This window comes from Abramis brama, assembly GCF_963993115.1.
Source record: "Abramis brama genome assembly, chromosome: 22".
Classification (NCBI taxonomy): domain Eukaryota; kingdom Metazoa; phylum Chordata; class Actinopteri; order Cypriniformes; family Leuciscidae; genus Abramis; species Abramis brama.
In genome coordinates, this window is record NC_139984.1 from 25,874,640 (window position 1) to 25,894,278 (window position 19,639).

General features: G+C 35.9%; 2 protein-coding genes across 2 annotated transcripts; both read left to right on the forward strand.

Moving 5' to 3' along the window:
- Positions 1-3,396: 3,396 nt before the first annotated feature.
- On the forward strand, positions 3,397-4,990 carry hoxc12a (homeobox C12a; the record flags this gene model as incomplete). Its single annotated transcript, XM_084099442.1, has 2 exons — positions 3,397-3,997; positions 4,752-4,990. Exons 1-2 carry the CDS (start codon positions 3,412-3,414, stop codon positions 4,988-4,990), a joined length of 825 nt encoding a protein of 274 aa, XP_083955568.1. The 5' UTR covers positions 3,397-3,411.
- Positions 4,991-14,140: 9,150 nt separating this feature from the next.
- Positions 14,141-17,137, forward strand: hoxc11a (homeobox C11a; the record flags this gene model as incomplete). The annotated part of the gene is made up of 2 exons (XM_084099540.1): positions 14,141-14,972; positions 16,211-17,137. 2 exons carry the CDS (start codon positions 14,141-14,143, stop codon positions 16,441-16,443), a joined length of 1,065 nt encoding a protein of 354 aa, XP_083955666.1. The 3' UTR covers positions 16,444-17,137.
- Between the last annotated feature and the right edge of the window lie 2,502 nt (positions 17,138-19,639).

The window sequence follows — 19,639 nt, forward strand, 5'->3', positions numbered from 1 at the left end:
ACGCATACCGGACACACATTGAATTGTATGATAATGGGTTGTGTTGATTAAACTATATCGACCTTTACATTTATGCATTTAGCAGATGTTTTTATCCAAAGAGACCTTACACGAGAGTAACAAATTCTTAAAAGATCCAACAATGTTTCTAATACACAACGCCAGGTTTATTTGAAAACTGTAGAGTAGGAAGCAAGTTAGTCTTGCTTAGTTAGTGCGGCTGATTTAATTCCCGTATGTGTATGATATATATTTATTATTTTATATATGCTGTATATTATATGATATGTATAATATTTAAGATGCATTGAATCTCTTCAAACGTGAACCAGATTTGCATCTGTCATGTTTTTTTTTCTGTTTGTATTTTATAAACTTAGAATATTACAAGCTGCACAGTCCATGAAAGCAAAATAATAAATAAATATATAGAATAAAAATAAATAAATATAAACCGAAACTTAGGTCAGGTTTGCGATTTTTAAACGCCGTAAAGTGTTGCAACGAACATCCTGATTTCTGTTTAATCACTTTAGCTACTATTGTCTTGTTTAAGCTCAATTTATAATTACTTAATTTAATCAACAATTCTACCTGTTATTTTTTTTAAAAAAAGATACATGCAATAGTGCAAACGCATTAGTTAAATTTGTGTGATCATCATACACACTTTTTATGGAAGTTGCGTCTTTAATTCTCTACGTTGTTTTGTAAAGCTGTGTTTTTATTGTTATGGTCAATATTTTAATTTACTATTATAGTTAGCGTTATTATTAGTATTGGATTTTTAAAGTATATTAGGATACCGAATTATATCATCAAACATTCATCCTTTCTCCAAATTGAGTTAAAGTATTTAAGAACAAGTATATAAGGACAGGAATTTTGCATTTAATTCACATTTTAATGTATACGGTTTTGTTTCCTCAAGAAATTGGCCTCGGAGGACATTTACTGCAAGGCTTTCACTAAGCCAACCTGTCTTCCAAAATCAAAGACAATAAAAAGGCCTTTGTTTACGCTATGGCCCTGTCTGGACGGGAAAGAGATTCCAAGACAGCAATCTCACAGCGGCGCAGACAGTGCACTAGACACTGACCTTGAACTAACAACTATTTTAGCCATTTTCCAGAGATTTTGGAAGATATCAACTTTGGCCATCCTTCTGGTAAGAAAATATAATCTTTTAACTGTGACGTCTAAGCGATATTATTTGAGACAGTCAGGTTGAGGCGAATATTTATTTATTTATTTATTATTATTTATTTATTTTAAATTGACTACATTAAGTTGTTGAAATGTCATTCATTCCCAGTGTGAGAAGAATTTACTCTTTGAACAACTTGTTGTACTCTGTTTTATTCTTGGGTGGAAATAATGAAACATTTTTTTACTAAAAACTGATTAGAAGTAACTAAGAAAATGACACGACTGAATCTAATAAGTAGCATGAGTGTTTTCTCTACGTATAGTGACTAAATGTCTCTATAGCTTCATATTTGGTGATTACATTTATAGTAACAAAAAAGTCCTGCTGATAGCATTTAAAATGTATATGCATGTGGTGTATACATAGCATGTTAATTATAGCCTACATGAATCTGGTATGGAGTATAGACTAGCCGTAAAACATGCACATGTGTATCTCAAATTTGGATGTAATAATCCTTGGGCAATTTAGAGGACAACATTTGTAGTCTTTTGATTGTTTTGGATCTCTGTTATATTTGTAATGAGCTGAACACCGGATTTCCTTTGCATTTATAGCCTAGATAGCCTACTCATCGCCATCAATGAAGTTGTTTGTGGTTATTTTGCCTTTGTCGCTATTTGAAAGTAGACTAAACAAAAATAAATACACAAGTTGCACTAATCATAATTACAAACACATCCCCACACAGATACACTGACACAAGCTTTAGATTGACAGCAGACGCAAAGTTACCGTTTCTCAAAGACTCGTGCAATAAACAAGGAAAATACAAATTATTTAAAATGAACGAAGGCAAATATAATTTGCTCCTTCATAAATATATGTCAGCATGAGCATGTGCGTGAGAGGCTAAGCTAACGCGTAAACAAAAACAAATTGTTAAAAAGGTTATGACGGTATATATCAATCCGAATATTATATACATAGCCTATATAAAACATATTTATTACATAGTTTTTAAATATTGTAAATATGACAGCTGTATCCACATCTGACAACCTTTAACTTGGTTATTTGCATTCCACTTCCAAAGCAGAGATAAAAAGGGATATAATTCAAAACAGTGTTTTTGACACTAAATACAATTAGACTGAAAATCCCAGTGTATTTATTTATAATTATTAACTTGGAAAATAAAATACAATAACAATCAAAAGGCTTGAAAGATTGGACAAACACTGAATTGCACTTATTTCAACTCTGCGTTACCTAAACACACCAATGTGAGACAGAGGGTTTAATGCGTTCTGTTATTATTGTCTTTTTGTCATCTTAATCTTTATTTTCGCTTCATTATGTTCTCAAATAATACACGTGATAATGACACGGCGTTGCATTTGATATGAGGAAAATTTGCTTGTATTTTATATATTTACAATCAAAAATCAATTAATGTGATCCAGTGTGGTGTATTTGGAGCGGCAGAATCATTTTAATGCCCTCTGCCAGCTTGTAAAATTCAAATAAAAGAATTGCGAGATGTGTAACAACTCTGCATGAGTTTGACTGCGAGTATTTATAGGATGTATCTGTTAAAGTTGTTCATGTGAGGTGTACTAGAGCATATTATCTCAATAGGCTACGGTCTTTTAAAAAAAATCTTATAGAATATCATCTTCTTTTACGGAGCCAATGGTTTCAACCTGCTGACCCCACTACAGTAAATATGAGTGGAGTTCAGCACTGAGCATCAGTATTTCTTTAAAACAAGCCTGTAAAAGATGAACATCACATCTTTATATTCAACCGTAATTTGTTTGAAAACAATGGCGAAAATCACCCTCTGCTTTAAGGGGGAAAGGAGCTTTTTCTTTGTGGCGAAAAGGTGTTTTATTTATTTATTTAATTTATTTATTCCATGTAATAAAGATTAAACGAGGCTAGGGACACTTCTATATATTTCTAAACAGGAAAGTGAAAGATGATCAGTTAAGAACCTTTGAGCTAGGGGAAAAGAAAAACAAGATTTTACATTTTTAATAAGATATTTTATAGTATTTTAAAAAAGCATATAAAACCCGTTATACAGAAGTTAATGTTTTGTTTTGTCTGAAATGGACCAAGTGGGTGGTACCTTCTAGTGTTCGAGTAAGCTCCGGCACGTGACGTGGAGATGACCAATCAGGTGCACCTCCAGGTTTAACTACGTTAAATGTCAGATTGCAATAAACTAGAAGCTGTTGGTCTGGCCCGCGGAAATGGGCGAGCATAATCTTCTTAATCCTGGGTTTGTGGGACCTTTGGTAAACATCCACACTGGAGACAGGTTTTACTTCCCGAATTTTAGAGCCTCAGGGGGACAGCTGGCGGGGCTACCGTCTCTCTCGTACCCTAGAAGGGACAATGTTTGCTCTCTCCCGTGGAATCCATCGGAGTCGTGCAATGGATATCCTCAGTCTTACTTTAGCAGTCCCGTATCCATTAACCCCTCTTTTAATCGATCTTGTGAAATAACCCGTCTGGAGGAAAGCAAATGTTATTATGGCAATTCCAGCAACACCAGAGAGCCGTGTTCAGAGAGCAACAATCTCAAACGAGAGGAGCGAGCGAGAGATACATCAGTATCGTCTGATCACGGGATGCACAATGGGATGGGCAACAGTGGCACCTTCTCAAAGTATGATTATGGCACCGAACATCTGACCCAAGACCCGCCATCCTGTCAGTCGTTGGAGTCCGACTCCAGTTCTTCAGTGCTAAACGAAGGAGGAAAGACTTCAGCAGGCGATCCACAAACCCTGATATCGCAAGGAAACCACGCAAGCAATATCGCCAGTGGAGGAGGTTTGTCCCTCGCTTTTAATCACAACTGAAAAAGGCAACAGAAGAACATAGTACAAATGTTTTGCTCCAGCCTTTTATTTATTTCTTTATTTTGCATGACGGTTTATTTAGGCATTCACTGGCAACTGTTATGATTTTCCTACATGGATCTTGCGTGGTTGTTCAAGGCCACTAGGGGTTGCCCTAAAATGCTCCACGTTCACCAGTTTAAGCGCTCAGTCATTTATACAACCAGTAAACACAACATCATAAAATTCAACAATCCCGTTGCCAATGTTTGGCGCTGTTTAAAAAGCATAGTTATTGTTGATATATGTAGGTTTTGCTAAAGCTTTCACGTTATTTTAGTAAGATGAACAGATTTGTACAATGGCAATTGCTCTGTTCAGAGAAAAGAGGACGTTTGTTTTAATGACTCGTAAACTGAATTAATATCAGTTGCCGTGCATTTAATATGCCTTGAAACCGCTAAATAAGTAGGTTCTCGCAAAAAGGACAATTACCGCGTTAATGTACATTTAACTAGAATAGTAAAACGTTCTAAGACATTCTTTTTGTGTAAACAGATAAATTCGTCATATCGACAGCTTGCATCACACTTCAGATTGTCATTGAATCATGCCTAATTGTCATATTAACAGCCTCACAAAATAAAATGCACCAGAAATTTGTATTTTACGTGGCTTGATGTTTTTGGTGTGCTGGCCTAAGATGTTTTGAAGCTCTCTCATGAACCCGTGCTATGCCCCTCTAGGTGCCCCGTGGTACCCGATGCACACCCGGACCCGCAAGAAGAGAAAGCCCTATTCCAAACTGCAGCTGGCCGAGCTTGAAGGAGAGTTCATGCTGAACGAGTTCATCACCCGGCAGCGACGCAGGGAGCTGTCTGACAGGCTCAATCTCAGCGACCAACAGGTTAAAATTTGGTTCCAAAATCGGCGGATGAAGAAAAAGAGACTGTTACTAAGGGAGCAGGCGCTGTCCTTCTTCTAAGGAGGCACACAATATACATTGCTCAATGCTAGTCCAACAGCAGTATTTAGTCAATGGGAATCTGCCATTGGCCCATTTTACTCTGAAAGTCTTGCCCTATGACGCATTTATGGGTACGCGACCAAATGATAGCTCCAAAAGTCTGCTTATACTATGTGGTATAGTGTTTATTTAAGAGGGTCTGTGCCCAGCAATTGAGGGCATGTACATGGTAATGTTTTAGTCTAAGTTTTGAAAGTAAAAAGCTAAGTCATCTCTCACTTTAGTTACTTTGAGTAGCCTAATTAACTGCTAGTTAGAAATTCAGACAAATATAAGCTGTGAGATAGAATTATGGACAGTAAAATGTTTTCTTATCAGTCTTAATGATATTGAAATGATCGCTAAATATTTATTGTCGGAGTGTTAAAAGATCTTTTAAAATGATAACACACTCGTGCCATGATCAGTGTTCTAAGCTTAAAAAATGACTGAAACTCCATATGTTGTCTCAACGAGAATGCTTAACTGTTCGTAATCTCCCAACTATGTTTTTTTTATTTTGCCAGTTATCGCTAAGAAAGAGCCTTTCAAACGCCTCAACAATAAGACGCGTTAAGCCATCAACGTCTTATCTCCGTTCCGCAGTCATCGCCACGTGTTCTATGGCACGTTCACGGTCACGGGCACAAAGTTAGTGACCCAACTCGTATCTTGGGCCCTTGAGAACCAAACTGCAATTACAGAACAGCTTTTATGAATAGACTTTGATCTAGCCTGTGAAATGTCATTCTGACAAATGTGAGCAGATTACCTACTTCAACAACTAGATATTGGCCAAAGTGTAAATTAGTAGGCCTGCAGCTAAGCCGCATAAATGCGACTTCCTGCTAATAAAATATGTATTCTTGATATACCTAGTGAAAAACGTTAAACTCGTCTCCATTATATTTGCATTATACCAGCATAAATTTCCCATTAACGATAGCTCGTCCCTTGATCTGCCTTATTTGGACATATTCGCTTAGGTCTACTTAATTAATTCACAACAACAATGCTTCTGGGAGAGAAATGCATGGTTAAGTAATATTAAGACGTGCAATGGTAAATTAAAACAAAAAAGATTCATCAATTTATAACTGTAATGAAACTAGCAATCATACAGAACAGAAGAGATCAGATTTATATCCCAATATTCACGAGCCCGCTTTGGTAATTAGCGGGAACCATTGTGTTATTAGAAACATTATTTACTCAGATCATGGATTATATGCCAGTGAAATAGTTAATATTTGCTGCATGAAGATAATGACTGTAGTTAGAAGGTAAAAAAGCAAATGTTTCCGGCTATTTTTTTTTTGTCAAAAGGCGCATGTATTATTTTAAAACACCTTAAACTGAAAATAACGAAAATAACGTTTTAAAATGGACACGTAACTGGTTAAAATTTTGTATAATCTAAAGTAGTTTATTCGTTTGTAAGTATTATTATTATTATTAAGTATTATATTATTATTATTATTATTATTATTAAGTATTATTATTATTATATTATAAAGGAATTTGTCAGAAGTCGGTGCTACGTTTTGTTTTGTTTTGTTTTGTTGTTGTTGTTATTGGTCTGACAGATTGGCGACTGTCATTTGCTTTAAACCCTATTTTTGTGAATCTATAGAAAATACAATTATATGAATGACATCAACAACTATATAAAAATTATCGTCACATTTCCCCCTCTTTGAAATGTTTTGTGAAATTGTCTTCGATGTATAATTTTTCTGTGTTGTTCTGTGTAATTTTGTGAATGCTCCACTGTCGCATTCCTTTGTACCTTGCGATTAAAATGTCTTGTAAATAATGTTCATGAATGTATCCATATATGTGTAACCTACAGTTTCTGATTAATAAAGTCTTTAAACTTCATTTTATTTACTTATTTCGTGATGTGGAAGGCCTATGAGTGTTATCTGAATCTGATAAATGTGTTACCTTAACACATTTTTCTATGCAGTGATAGCAGGAAAGCCGACTTCAGGCACTCAAACGACCGTTTTCAGAAACATTTAATCGCATTATCCTTATTTTGACAATATTGGCTCTTAATTGTTTCAGTAGCTATAAGGTTAAGACATAAAAAAAGCTTTTGTTGTTTCTAACACTCAGGAGAAAACTAAAAATGCAATCTGAATGTTTGCCAACATGGCCACATGTGCAACAATATTGATATGGTTTATCAAGTGGTTGCAAATGGTAAAGACATCCACCTAGAGGATAAATGGATCAGACGCCGAAACAGGGCCCCATGAGGACTAACTGCTGGACATGCAATAGTTTGCTTGCCTATTTTGGAACTCTGGATGGTTAAAGACGTTTTGGACCGTGTTTTGGCGTTTTAGTTCATTGCTCATTACTGAAATATCTTGTGTTAGAAGATTGCGTTTTCTTTTTGATTGTTAGGATTTTGATAGGCGATTATAATCATAGTATAGCCTACTTTTAATTGCTCACGAAAAGGAATTAGAACTTATTGTACTGAATTTTAGGATCAACTTGTAATGTTTACCTTGTTCAACCAAACGATGTAACATGAATTTGTTGTAACTTTTTTTTTTTTTTTTTTAACTCCATTTTATGAATGGAGAATCACTGATGATTCTATAGGATGCAAATAAAGTGGATCTTAGGGATGGCTAGTGTCAAGTCTATTGGCTTCCTTTAAAGCAAATGCGCTGCAATCGTAACAATAGCATTTTATGTGCTTGTGGCGCTTTTGACTTTGAGACTGGCCAAATCTGTTTATGACGACTCGTCTCCCCGGCTCAGAGGTCATTGATCACCTCGGTGCCCTTCACACAAAACTTGTGTAGTCATGTGGTTCACTAAGTGCTCTGCTCCTATCACAGACGTGTAGAGACGAGAGAAGTCGATTCTGGCGTCGCTTGCACTGCACACAAGATTGTGAGAGTGTATGTCTGTGAAAGGGAGACTTGCGTGTAAATGAGAGAGAGACAGAAATAGTTCTTGACAATGGGTAGTTTTATAAACGCTCTCTTTAAACGTGTATATGCCCGTCTTGACGTGCTAGTAACTATAATATTTAGCTTATGCAGCGGTTTGGGTACTTCTGTATTTAAGCAGTGCCAACATTTGCTTGGAAGCGTTGAACAGGCCTATAGTTGAAATTAAAATCACTGACACCGCACTGGAAAAAAGACCTTCTTTCACGATTATTTCATCTGATTAAAAAATGGTCATCTTAAAAAAGTTATTGGCAAACCGAATGTGCCGAATACGAATCTTATCAATTTAATGCAAATTGTACTGTAGTTTGTTCTAATTTGTAATTGATCTGGCTTAAAATTACTTTAATACTTTAATACTATTATTTTAATAATGTTCTTTGTTTGAATTGTCTTTGTAAATTTCTTATAAACTTTCTGCATGACATTTTTAATCGGGCCTTATCTTCTGTTGCAACGATACATATTGGGCAGTAATGACGGGGGTGAATGGTTCCTTATTATATTATTTTATTCGTCTACATGTACTGCCAGGATTTTTGTTATTATTAACTTCAAAACAAGAAATTTGACAATTAAAACTTCATTATTTTCTTATGTATTTACTTTATTAACTTGTACCTTTGTATAATTTTTACTCGCAGCAACATCAACTTTCAATCCAGTTGTAGGCCTATCTAATATTTAGTATACAAATAGCCTATAAAGTCCTTCTTGCTTTTGGATTATAAAACATTTCATGTATTTAACATATCAACAAGTCTTTAAATGCAGTTTGCCTATGGGACATTTTTCTGTTACTATAAAGCTTCGGCACGACGTCAAAAATAAAAATATATAATATAAAAATAACTACAGCATGCATACTTATTGCATGAATGTTTCTTTTTCGAAACATATTATGTTTGTATTTATATACTAAATATATCATTGACTAGACCGCATTCCCTTGCAGTTATTTTTAAGTGATTAGAAAATATATGGGGAATATTATGCAGCGTAATGTCACAACTCTATAGAGAAACGATACATATACTGGAAATCGTCACATGCTTGTCGTATGAAGAACAGCGCGAAACTAATGAATGCGTTTTGAATACGTTAATTAATACTAAAGACAAATGCTAATGTGTGATCTGCAATAGCCTACCTAAGCAAATAAAAAATGGGAAAACGTGTTGCAGTGAGAGAGAAAAACCGCACACAAACAACGCAAATATTGTTGAATGAAAGTTGTTATAACTATTCAGTTTTGAAGAAAATAACCTCTTTTTGCAAACTATTGTTTTGACTGTTTATAGAATGTTGGGGCCTTCTTTCCGATCCCACCCCTCGCGTTAGCCCTGTCTTAGTGGGCGGGAGCAACTTACAAATTGAAGGTCAAGTTAGTGTGTCCCATATATAGGAACCAAGTATCCAATACCATTGGTGTACACAATTCAATCATTAATATGAAGTTACCAGATATTTACAATATCTGGAATACACCAGATATTTTATCGAATCAACCAATTCATTTTTATGTAATGCGTTGAGTAGCCTAGCCTATGCATAAACATTTCAACTCATTTCAGCATGCAAACAATTCATATTACAAATTTATTTAACACAACCACCCTTCTTAAGAGATTATCTGCTCAAAGCCTAAGATGTATTTTAACTAAATTAAAATTATTTGGTGGACGGGGCGAACATAAACATGTCCGATGTTCGTTGCGACAAACCTTTGTTCTTGCTAATCTTGGATCCAACTTCAAAGCGATCTTCGACGAATATCTGGATATTAATTGTGTAAGTGAATCCGCTTTGTGGAGTAAGGTCCTGGAAATATTTACTGTGTTTTTACCATGTAATGGTATGTGTAATGTAATGGTTTTAATAAGGCCATATCTACCCCCCCCCCCCCCCCCCCCCCCCAAAAAAAAATGAGAGTGAAGGCAGGCTACTGGCCTTTTGTTATGTAAAAACGCTATGTTGCTTATAAACAAAGTCGTGCCGTAGACATGCGGTGTCAAATTAGTAGTTTTGTTGTGAGTCATACCTTTATCTTGTCATCAACAAGCCATGTGTCGGAAATCTGGTTTCCGCAATAAATGCCATTCCGTTTACTGTTATCGAATCATTTTGAACAACAAATATGAAGTAAACATCTTGGTAGAATATGTAAGCAGTGTAACTGAAGTGGCATTTGCATTTCAGTGCAGTTTACAAAAAAAATGTATGGGACACAACGCAAATAATGACAATTATTATCAGTGGAGTAATAAGGTTCTGACATGAAGAACATTCGATGCATATTTAGCGAGTTTTTTTCGCATTATCCACCCGTGATATTTAACAATAGCATATTTGATAAATATAAATATAGATTACAAGAAAGGTTGTAGTGGGTATTCTTTAATTGGATATACACATTTTGTGGCTTCGTAAACCCATATTGATGTTTTTAAAATACTGTTATTGAAAACAACATCAATTGTCTTTTTTTCTTTTATAATAGTAGAAGAAATTATCATCTCACTTTAGTCGCTTTTCGAGGCATAACATACTTAGGATTTTTATTAGCCTATTATTCGGAACAAAAAGCAATAGTCCTGTATCAGTCGAGTTTAGGAATTTACTTTTCGGGTGTGAAAACACATGAAAATAATTACATACAGAAATAATATGTTGTGTATCAGTATATAAGAACAACGTTGTATTTAAAAAATAAAAAAAAACAGTCTTCTTATGCGACAAAGAAAGTAGCAATGGTTTTATTTATTTTAATATATATATATATAGGCCTATATATATATATATATATATATATATATAAATCGCTATAGCGTATTTCAAAAGGATAAGTTTCCTCTGTTTGCACCCCGTAGATTTTCATGGAAATGTACACAATTAGCCATCTCTCTTGTATCTAAATGTATTGTTTTAATCACATGTACACCCACTAACAAAATATTTAATATCACTCAATATAACAAAGATTACTTCGATTCATGCTCTGACTTTACCGTTTGAGCAACAAGCTTCTAGGATTTCTATGAATGTGATGTTCAGTTGACACAATTGGGCACTGGTTGCCTGTAGCTCAGGCTATGCACTCACGGAGACCTCTGTAAAAAGAAGGGCCATTTTTGTTGTCGCTTGAATCTGTTCACAGCTCATACGAGCGAGTTTAACAGCCCGACTTACATCCAATTAAATTTATCTAGGCCATGAGGGGACAGTAATGCTATTACACAGTTTCCCTTTTTAGCCCTGCTGAGGTTTTAGCCCTAGAGGTAAACTGAAGGGCCCTTGAGTGTTGCCTGCAACTGTTGTTTGGTCTCATTGTTGACATATCACGACTTCTGAATAGGTTTCATTTTCTGTCGATGTTCGGTCGGCATGAGGCAAAAAGTATTTTTGTGTTGACGTACGGAAGAAAAGTCGAAGAATTTGACCGCCGAGGCAGGGCAAACACTGAGATTGACCGTGCGGGTCATTTCTCCGGATCTCTTTTCTGAGGCATTAGCCGCGCCGTTTTAGTCCGAGTAACATTAATACGTGACTGTAATTCTAACTCTATAATTGTAGACCTTAGCTGCAACGGATTTAAAAAAAATTCCATTGACAATGTCTTAAAGCTCACTGTTCTTCATAGTGATGTCAAACATTTACAAGACCTCTGTCTCTCTAGACTTTAAACGCCTTTCTAGCTTTTTTTTCCAGCTGAACTTGCCCCTTCAATTCAACTGCTACATCACAATATCAACAATTGTCCAAATCTCCAGCAGGGGCAGAGCATTTGTGGGGATATAGTGCTTGTTTAGAGAAAGAAAAGGGCGCAGCTTTGTTGAATTTCAGGGTCCTACAGCCAGTAGTATAGTGTTGAAGCTGTACGATTGCATCGAATTAGTTGACATGCATGTGAAACCTGTCTCCTGTAGAACAACTATTGCAAAATCAGGTACAAAACATGTCAGATGCGGTAGTTGTTGTGCACTGCGTGAAAACAAGACTTTGTTGTGAAACGAGTAAGACACAAAATGTGGGAACAACATGTTAAGTGTTTCAGTAGTTATCTCGCAAAAAAAAAATCTCTTTCTTGCATTAACAAGTTTATGCTGAATAGAATGACTACAAAAAATCGATATTGTTCCTGATCATTAACAGTTTTACGATAGAGTTTTGTCTCAAATTGGTGACACGGCTATTTTTTTTTAGCTTGTTCAAAATAACTTTTATAGACCTGATTGACTGAAACCTGAATAGTACAGCTTTCGTCAATCATTGTATTGCATATCTTACTAGTTAGATATTTCATTCTTTGAGCTTTTTTAATTGTTTACCTTGTGTTTGTTTTCTTTAGAACAAAGCATTTCTTGCTTTTCCGCCGTTCGGCCTTTTATGGTGGCTGCAGTGAGAATTTTAGTGGTCAAATTCAAGTGCTGGGTCTGGGCAGCTGTCTGCTTTCTTTGTACTTGTTTGAAGGCATATTGCACACCAACCTTTTGTCAATTTTGAGAGGGCTCCGTTCAGAGAGGACTCATAAAGGACTCATTGCCACATAGCCTACCTCTTACACAAATACGCAAGTAATCTAGCAAAATTCTGTTTAAAAAAACGTTTTAGTTGCGATGTGCAGTGTAACTGATATTAATATTTTTACAACAATCGATCATAGTTTGTTAATATGGACACTCTGAAAAGCTGCTTTGAATAAATAATAGACCTATAAAAATAATCTTTCTGAAGAGAAACTATTAAAAACAATTGGTATCATAAACAATGGTAAATGTTATTAGTTTATATGTGCTGCTCTGTGAAATGCTTCCATGACCGGTCAGTAAATCTGTATATTACATATATGTACACGAACTAACAGTTAATTTAAAATGAGTGCTACATACTGAACTTTTTTATTATAGTTTATTTCACGAATTAGTTTGTGATACAACTACTGAAACTACTGAAATATTTTTCAGAAGATTAGCATGGTCTGCAGTGTTAGCAGAATGTGTCAGTATAGAGTATAGATCTTTCACTATTAAAAATGAGTTTTAAATGAAAAGCAATATTTTTCTTTAAAATTAGTATTTATCCGAATTCTGCAACAAAAATAAAACATTTAGTATTGTTTTATTAGACGCTGGAGGGTACATATTGAAACTGGATAGTATGTTTTGCCTTAAACAGATGCCTCTCATAAAATGGTCTCAGAGATTTAAAATATCCATGGGATCATTTGACGTGCTTTGCACATATTAAATGCCAAAACGTGTAGTGCTGGGTGTAAGGAAGGTCGAACACAATAGTATGTTACACATAATTTTATTTTATTTTTTTCCTTTGATAAAAGACAGTGTTTTACATTCACGATAGTCATCCTTTATGATAAGTGGCATCATTCATAGCTTTTATTTTTAGTGTCGTTGATTAAAACCAAGAGAAAAGTTCCCCCCCAGTTTAAAATTAAACCACATCTAAAAACAAACATAGCCTAAAGCATCAGCATTAACTTTGTGTTTATACAAGCAATAACTGAAATCTCCGGGTGGATGTATCGTTTTCTACATATGTTCTCAATGTTTTCATCTAAGGAAAAAAAAGACAAACTCACAAATGTTCTATGACTATATTCAAGAATTGGGTGGAGCTGACACGTGACATCTATAAGGCATGTTTGCTAACCATACCATGAATAAATATATATGCTTTATAGGTTTAACGCATATATATTTATATATAGCCTAATATAAAATTCTTGACGTAATCTTGACAATACGGTAAAACTCGACCCTTGAATATAAGCAGTGCAGAAATCAACACTACAACAGAATAATAAATCATACCAGTTATCCTTATTTTAAAGTTGTAATAGTTTTGTTACATGCGAAAGTCTTAGATTAGAACTTGTAACGTTATATAAGCATATAATTGTGTTGCCCCAGACTCATAAAATCAGCGTTACTCAATACCTACACAGGCTCCAACACACGTACACATAAATAGAAAATACTTCTCTTCGTTCTTGCAAAACCGGATTAAAACAATAAACAAAAAATGTTACTGTTTAACATGGTTTTGCATGATTTGAAAACTAATCGCTTGAATTTCACAGATCTTACCCAACAGAACCACTCCTACGCATCCATGTGTTCCAAATTGATATATGACAATATCTACTTTCGATCACGTGTTGCGGGGCGACTTAGATGGATTGCGCGTCATCTCGCCTTCCCAAATTTTCTCCTTCTGCAGCCCGAATCCAAAACATCATATCTGTAGTACGGACTACAGGAGAAAGATGTTTAACTCTGTTAATCTGGGCAACTTCTGCTCCCAGACGCGTAAAGACCGGACGTCCGAGTTCGGGGACAGGACGGGCTGTGCCTCCAACATCTACCTCCCCAGCTGCACCTACTACGTTCCAGAATTTTCCGCCGTCTCTTCGTTCCTTCCACAGGGGCCCTCGCGACAAATCACATACCCCTATTCCACAAATCTATCTCAAGTGCAACCAGTGCGAGATGTTTCCTATGGTCTGGACCCGTCCAGCAAATGGCACCACAGAACCAACTATGCATCTTGCTACTCAGGAGAAGACCTGGTGCACAGAGACTGTCTTCCGCCATCCACCATGACAGAAATGCTCATGAAAAACGAGAGTGTGTACAGCCACCACCACCACCACCACCAGCATCATCCGAACTCTAGCCACCCTTCCACCGGTTTCTACGCCGGCGTGGGGAAAAACAACGTGCTCCCTCAAGGTTTTGACCGCTTTTTTGAAACCGCTTATTGTAGCACGGACAATCAGTCAGAACATTGTTTACAAAAGAGCGAGATGAACAAATTAGAGACTTCGTCCCAACAAGCCACAACTGTTTCCGCAGCGCAAGAGCCGGAAAAGGACCCAGAGGATGAGGAGGAACATACCAATTCGGGCTCGTGCACTTCAGCAGCTACTAAGGACGGGAACGCGAGCAAGAGCAGCCATTCGAGTAGGTACCGAAGCTGTAAATGGGGAAAGGTTAAGGGACTAGCCCGGTGTTTTGTCGGTCAGATTTTATGTGGAGTTTTATAAGCATTCAAAGGATTTTATTATAACCTACAAAGCTCTTTCCTCCAACGAAAAGAATTTTTACGATGGGAAAGCGCTTTGAAAAAAGAGGATGTTATACACAGACGCTACTATCCCAGAGTCTGTGAAATTTTAAGAGCGCGCTATTGTGACAAATGCTAACTTTGATCATGAACTTGCGTTGAGCATTGCAACGGATTTTCTCGTTTAGCTGTCGGGGGTAAAAACCAATTGGGCAGAACATTACTTTTGGCATACTGTGAATTTTGTTTTAGCAGCTCGAATGTAAACTAAGTCCTTATTAGCTGTTAAACGTGCTGTGACTTGAGTTACAGTGGGGTTGATGTATATAGTCAATGACCACAATGTTAGTGCTTGCCCAGTGTCAGATCTATCTATCTGTCTAAAAATGAAAGAAATTAATTTTAATTTTGAGGTATTTCTCTTTTTGGAATGCCACAAAATTTACAATAAGGCCAATCAGAACTGTCGTAATTACGTTTCAAATCATTGGATATTTTAGATTTCTGCTATTTGTTTTTGCGGCGCTTCTCAAACTATAAGTAGGCTTTAGCTTGCAGAAGAGAAGCTAACATTCACGGCCATTTACAAGGGACAGTACCTCAGGCCCATAGTAAGATGCATTTGTTTGAAGTATTACAAATAACAAAGAGAACACATTTTCACGTTATGTGTTCTATAATTTTTGAAACACATTTATTAATTAGCCTAATGTGATCAAAAATCAGGAAAAATGCATAGACAGGAAAAAAATCACTTTATAAGTTCAAAAGGTAAAAAACAAAGTTTTTTTTTATTCAACAACCTTCATTTGTTTACGTTTTTGTCGAGTTTAACATGCTGTTTTATTGTTTTCTTTTTTTATATACATTTTCATTTTTTATAAGATTTCTCCACGGCTGTAGATATTAGAGTATTGCATCGGAGTGACATAGGCTACTTAGTTGTGTCTGCTTCCTCATATCAGTAATCTTAGATGCTATCCATTAGGCATTTGGTGACACTGGAGGTTACAAACATACTTTCAATACTAATAAAAAAATAAAATTGTGTTGTGCATTTATGCTTTTCATTCTGTTTTTGCAGGAAATGTTTTATAAGATAATCATTTAAAATGTATTTTTTTATTATCCCAAGGTACTCCGCGCACAAGAAAGAAGAGATGTCCATACTCCAAGTTTCAGATTCGTGAACTGGAGCGAGAATTTTTCTTTAACGTTTACATCAACAAGGAGAAAAGGCTGCAGCTATCTAGAATGTTAAACCTTACTGACAGACAAGTCAAAATATGGTTTCAGAATCGTAGAATGAAAGAAAAGAAATTAAGCAGAGATCGCCTGCAGTATTTCTCTGGGAATCCGTTGCTGTAATTGTTGAAATGGCGTTGTCTGTTATTTCATATTTCTGCAAACTCAAATTATGTATGTCTAAATATCCCCATCAATCTAATTACAATATTAGAATTTTTTTTTTTCAAGGCCAGCAACAGTATTAAAAACGTTTTTTAAAGGTTAACATGACTGTAATGGCTGAGGCTGGGGACAGAAAATGCAAATTGTCAATCACAAACTAGAAATGGCAGTTTCTCAAAAATTACTCTTTTTTTTTCAAAATGTATGTGACACCTCTTTTAAGTGAAATCTCACTTTGAAAATGGTCTCAAAATAGCCTACTATAATATATTATAAAATTGTATCATTTATCCTTTTATGGTTGTATATATGTATATTGAAACACATACACTCGACTCTGGTTTAAATCTGGAGATGTCATACTTTTTTATGTTTTCATCATTTAGAACTGTGACTTGTACAATCTGTAATATTGTATTCCTTGTACAGAGAATATGCATTGTGCATTCGTGAATGTAAATATAATGTTATTTTGAGTATCCTCACCCTATCCCTGCTGCTATTGTTCTTTACATTGCCTTTGCAGCCGTGTGAGCTTTGTTGTTCGATTCTTTAAATTATTTGCTGTACGCCCAAAGTTCTCATTTTTCGGAAGGATTATTAAGCGATCCGAATTGGCCTGTGTACTATATATTACTCAAAAATAAACACGAATAAAGATAAACTGTTATGTCAATTGTGACTTGATTTTAAAAACACACAAGGTAGTCTACGGTGAAGTAAAAATTGTGGGAATGTGTATAACACTGCAGTAAAAAAAAGAGATCTGAGAGAAGATACAATAAACTGACCACTGCCAAGTAATGAAAACTCACTCTCTATACCTCTCTCTTGCTCTATCTCTCTATATTCGTCGTCTCCCTTCCACACGTTCGTTCAAGTGTATCGATATTAAGCTATATCCGTTGTTTTTCAATGAAAACTGGTAAATATCAAAATATTTAACATTTAGGGAATTTTAGGGATGTGTGTATTTGTCTAAAGTGACTAAGAAAGGGATGCATGAAATTGCTCTTGAACACGTCAAAAATTTAGAGAGCATTTCGGTAACGACTTTTAGTACCTTCTAAATGGAATCGCCACTCTTGTAGTCTAGACACTGCAATAAAGTCAGGGCCCTAAATTGCCTTTTTCTGACTTAATTGCACCGTCTGTTCGAGGGGAATGGTGTTCACTTCCGCAGTAAATAGTAAACAAGAAAGTCCGGCTGCTAGGACTAAAAAAATGACTAAATGTAAATGTAGGACAAAAAAAACTGAGACGTTTAAAAATGAACCCTTATTGTCTATAGGTGCAAAAAAAAAAAAAACCTATCAAACGATATCGCCCACATGGAATAATCTGTTCAGAAGAAGCTGAGTTGCATGCATCTTGACAAACTCAACAGAGGTGAGATATTGGTATTGCATGTTGTCCCCATGTGCAGTTTTATATGTGATCACACTACATGGATTTTGCCACAACATGTGGGCTCATAAGGCGTGCAAGTGTGCAGTTGGCACTTATGCTTATGAAGAAATATATAAAATTAAAAGTTGTCTTTGAACTTCAATAATGTCAAGGCCTTCACCTTTAACCTATTGTAATAAAGTGGAATCAAGGAGCCCCTTTTGTCAGGAAACGTGGTGAACAGAACAGAACCAATCAGCGCAAGTGGGAAAGGACCAAGGAATGTCTAAGAAGCAACACTCTGACCTCTCACATTAAACTACAGCAGGTAACTTTTCCAGTTTTAGCACTCCCATTAAATACGCTTTATTGTCTCTGTAAAATGTAATATTTTCATGCTTGAAATATTGTATGACATTTTGGCATGTTCTTGACCATTTAAGCTTGCTTGGTTGTGGCTTTTCCCGGGTAACAGGAAATAGATTTCTGACAGATTTAAAACAGAGACTGGAGTAAATATGCATTGATGCTTGAACGTGAATCGAAAACGGAGGGGAGGTCCCTTGCGTGCTGAATTAGTGTACTGATTTATTGTTGAGATTTAAGCACAGTTAACTGTATTAAAACTCAACACATTTGTCCCTTTGCAAATTCCCAATGTAGTGACTTGTTACTTATGTATGTGTGTGTGTGTGATGTGTTAGTACAGATGATACTTTGCCACTGATCTTCGCTTGTACTGTGGGAGAGAAATGGCGGGTGGGGGCATAGCCAAGGATCAAGGCTGGAAGGCTTGTCTTCTTGTCACACCCACCAACCTTGGCCCTGGCTCAGTGACGTAGTAAATTTGCTGAATTCCATTCTCTTGCGTCGTCACACTAGGAGCAGGAACTTGGAACGTCCACCTATCAAACGCCGGAGATACTGTCGCCACCAAACCAAAGCAATCCGCGCATATAGACTTTTGAACAATGACTAGTATAAAATCTTCATTTCGTGTCGTGGGTTGATTCGATTCATAAATGCGACTTTCCAAAACAAATTATTTTTTTGTTGTAAGACGTTGTGTGGATATGGTAATTGTTCAGAATCGAATATAGTAGCCTAATATCTGCTAAACGGAAAGCAAGAGCGAAATGGAACACTTTCGAAGGCGCTCTTAGTTGGCAACAAGGAAAATGGCGGAGGCTTAGGAGGCATCAGAATAATGACTGTGGACTGAGTTACCACTGGATGTAAATACAACCTGGATTAAATTTTTACTTTTAAGTCACCATCATGCAACATAATCTATCCGAAGCATATGTCTTTTTTTTTTTTTCTTTTTTTTTTTTTACAAAGTTAATCAACATATTTGCATAAAAATATCAAGAGAATGTCAAGAGTCTAATATTTTCTGTTATGCCTCATGCTCAATTGTCCCATTTGACAAATAACACAGTTTTCCAATAACATGAAAAAAAATCAGACACGTTTTTGGCATCAGATTTTATAAAATGTTGGACTGTTGGAAGTGACAACAGTTTCCAATATGTGTGGTCTGAAAGATTACTGCAAGCCGTACAGTTGCGTAGGCTACTTTGGACAGAGCCTATTAACACTCATTGAATGCTTATACTTACTTCCGCTCTCCTGTGTCTGATGAAAAGCTGTAAATACAATCGCCACTGGTGCCCACGAGTCATTTGTATGGTCTTTCGTGATATTAAAATTTAATATAATGCTGATGTGCTTTCCGATTACCACTCCCTGATTTATAAATGTC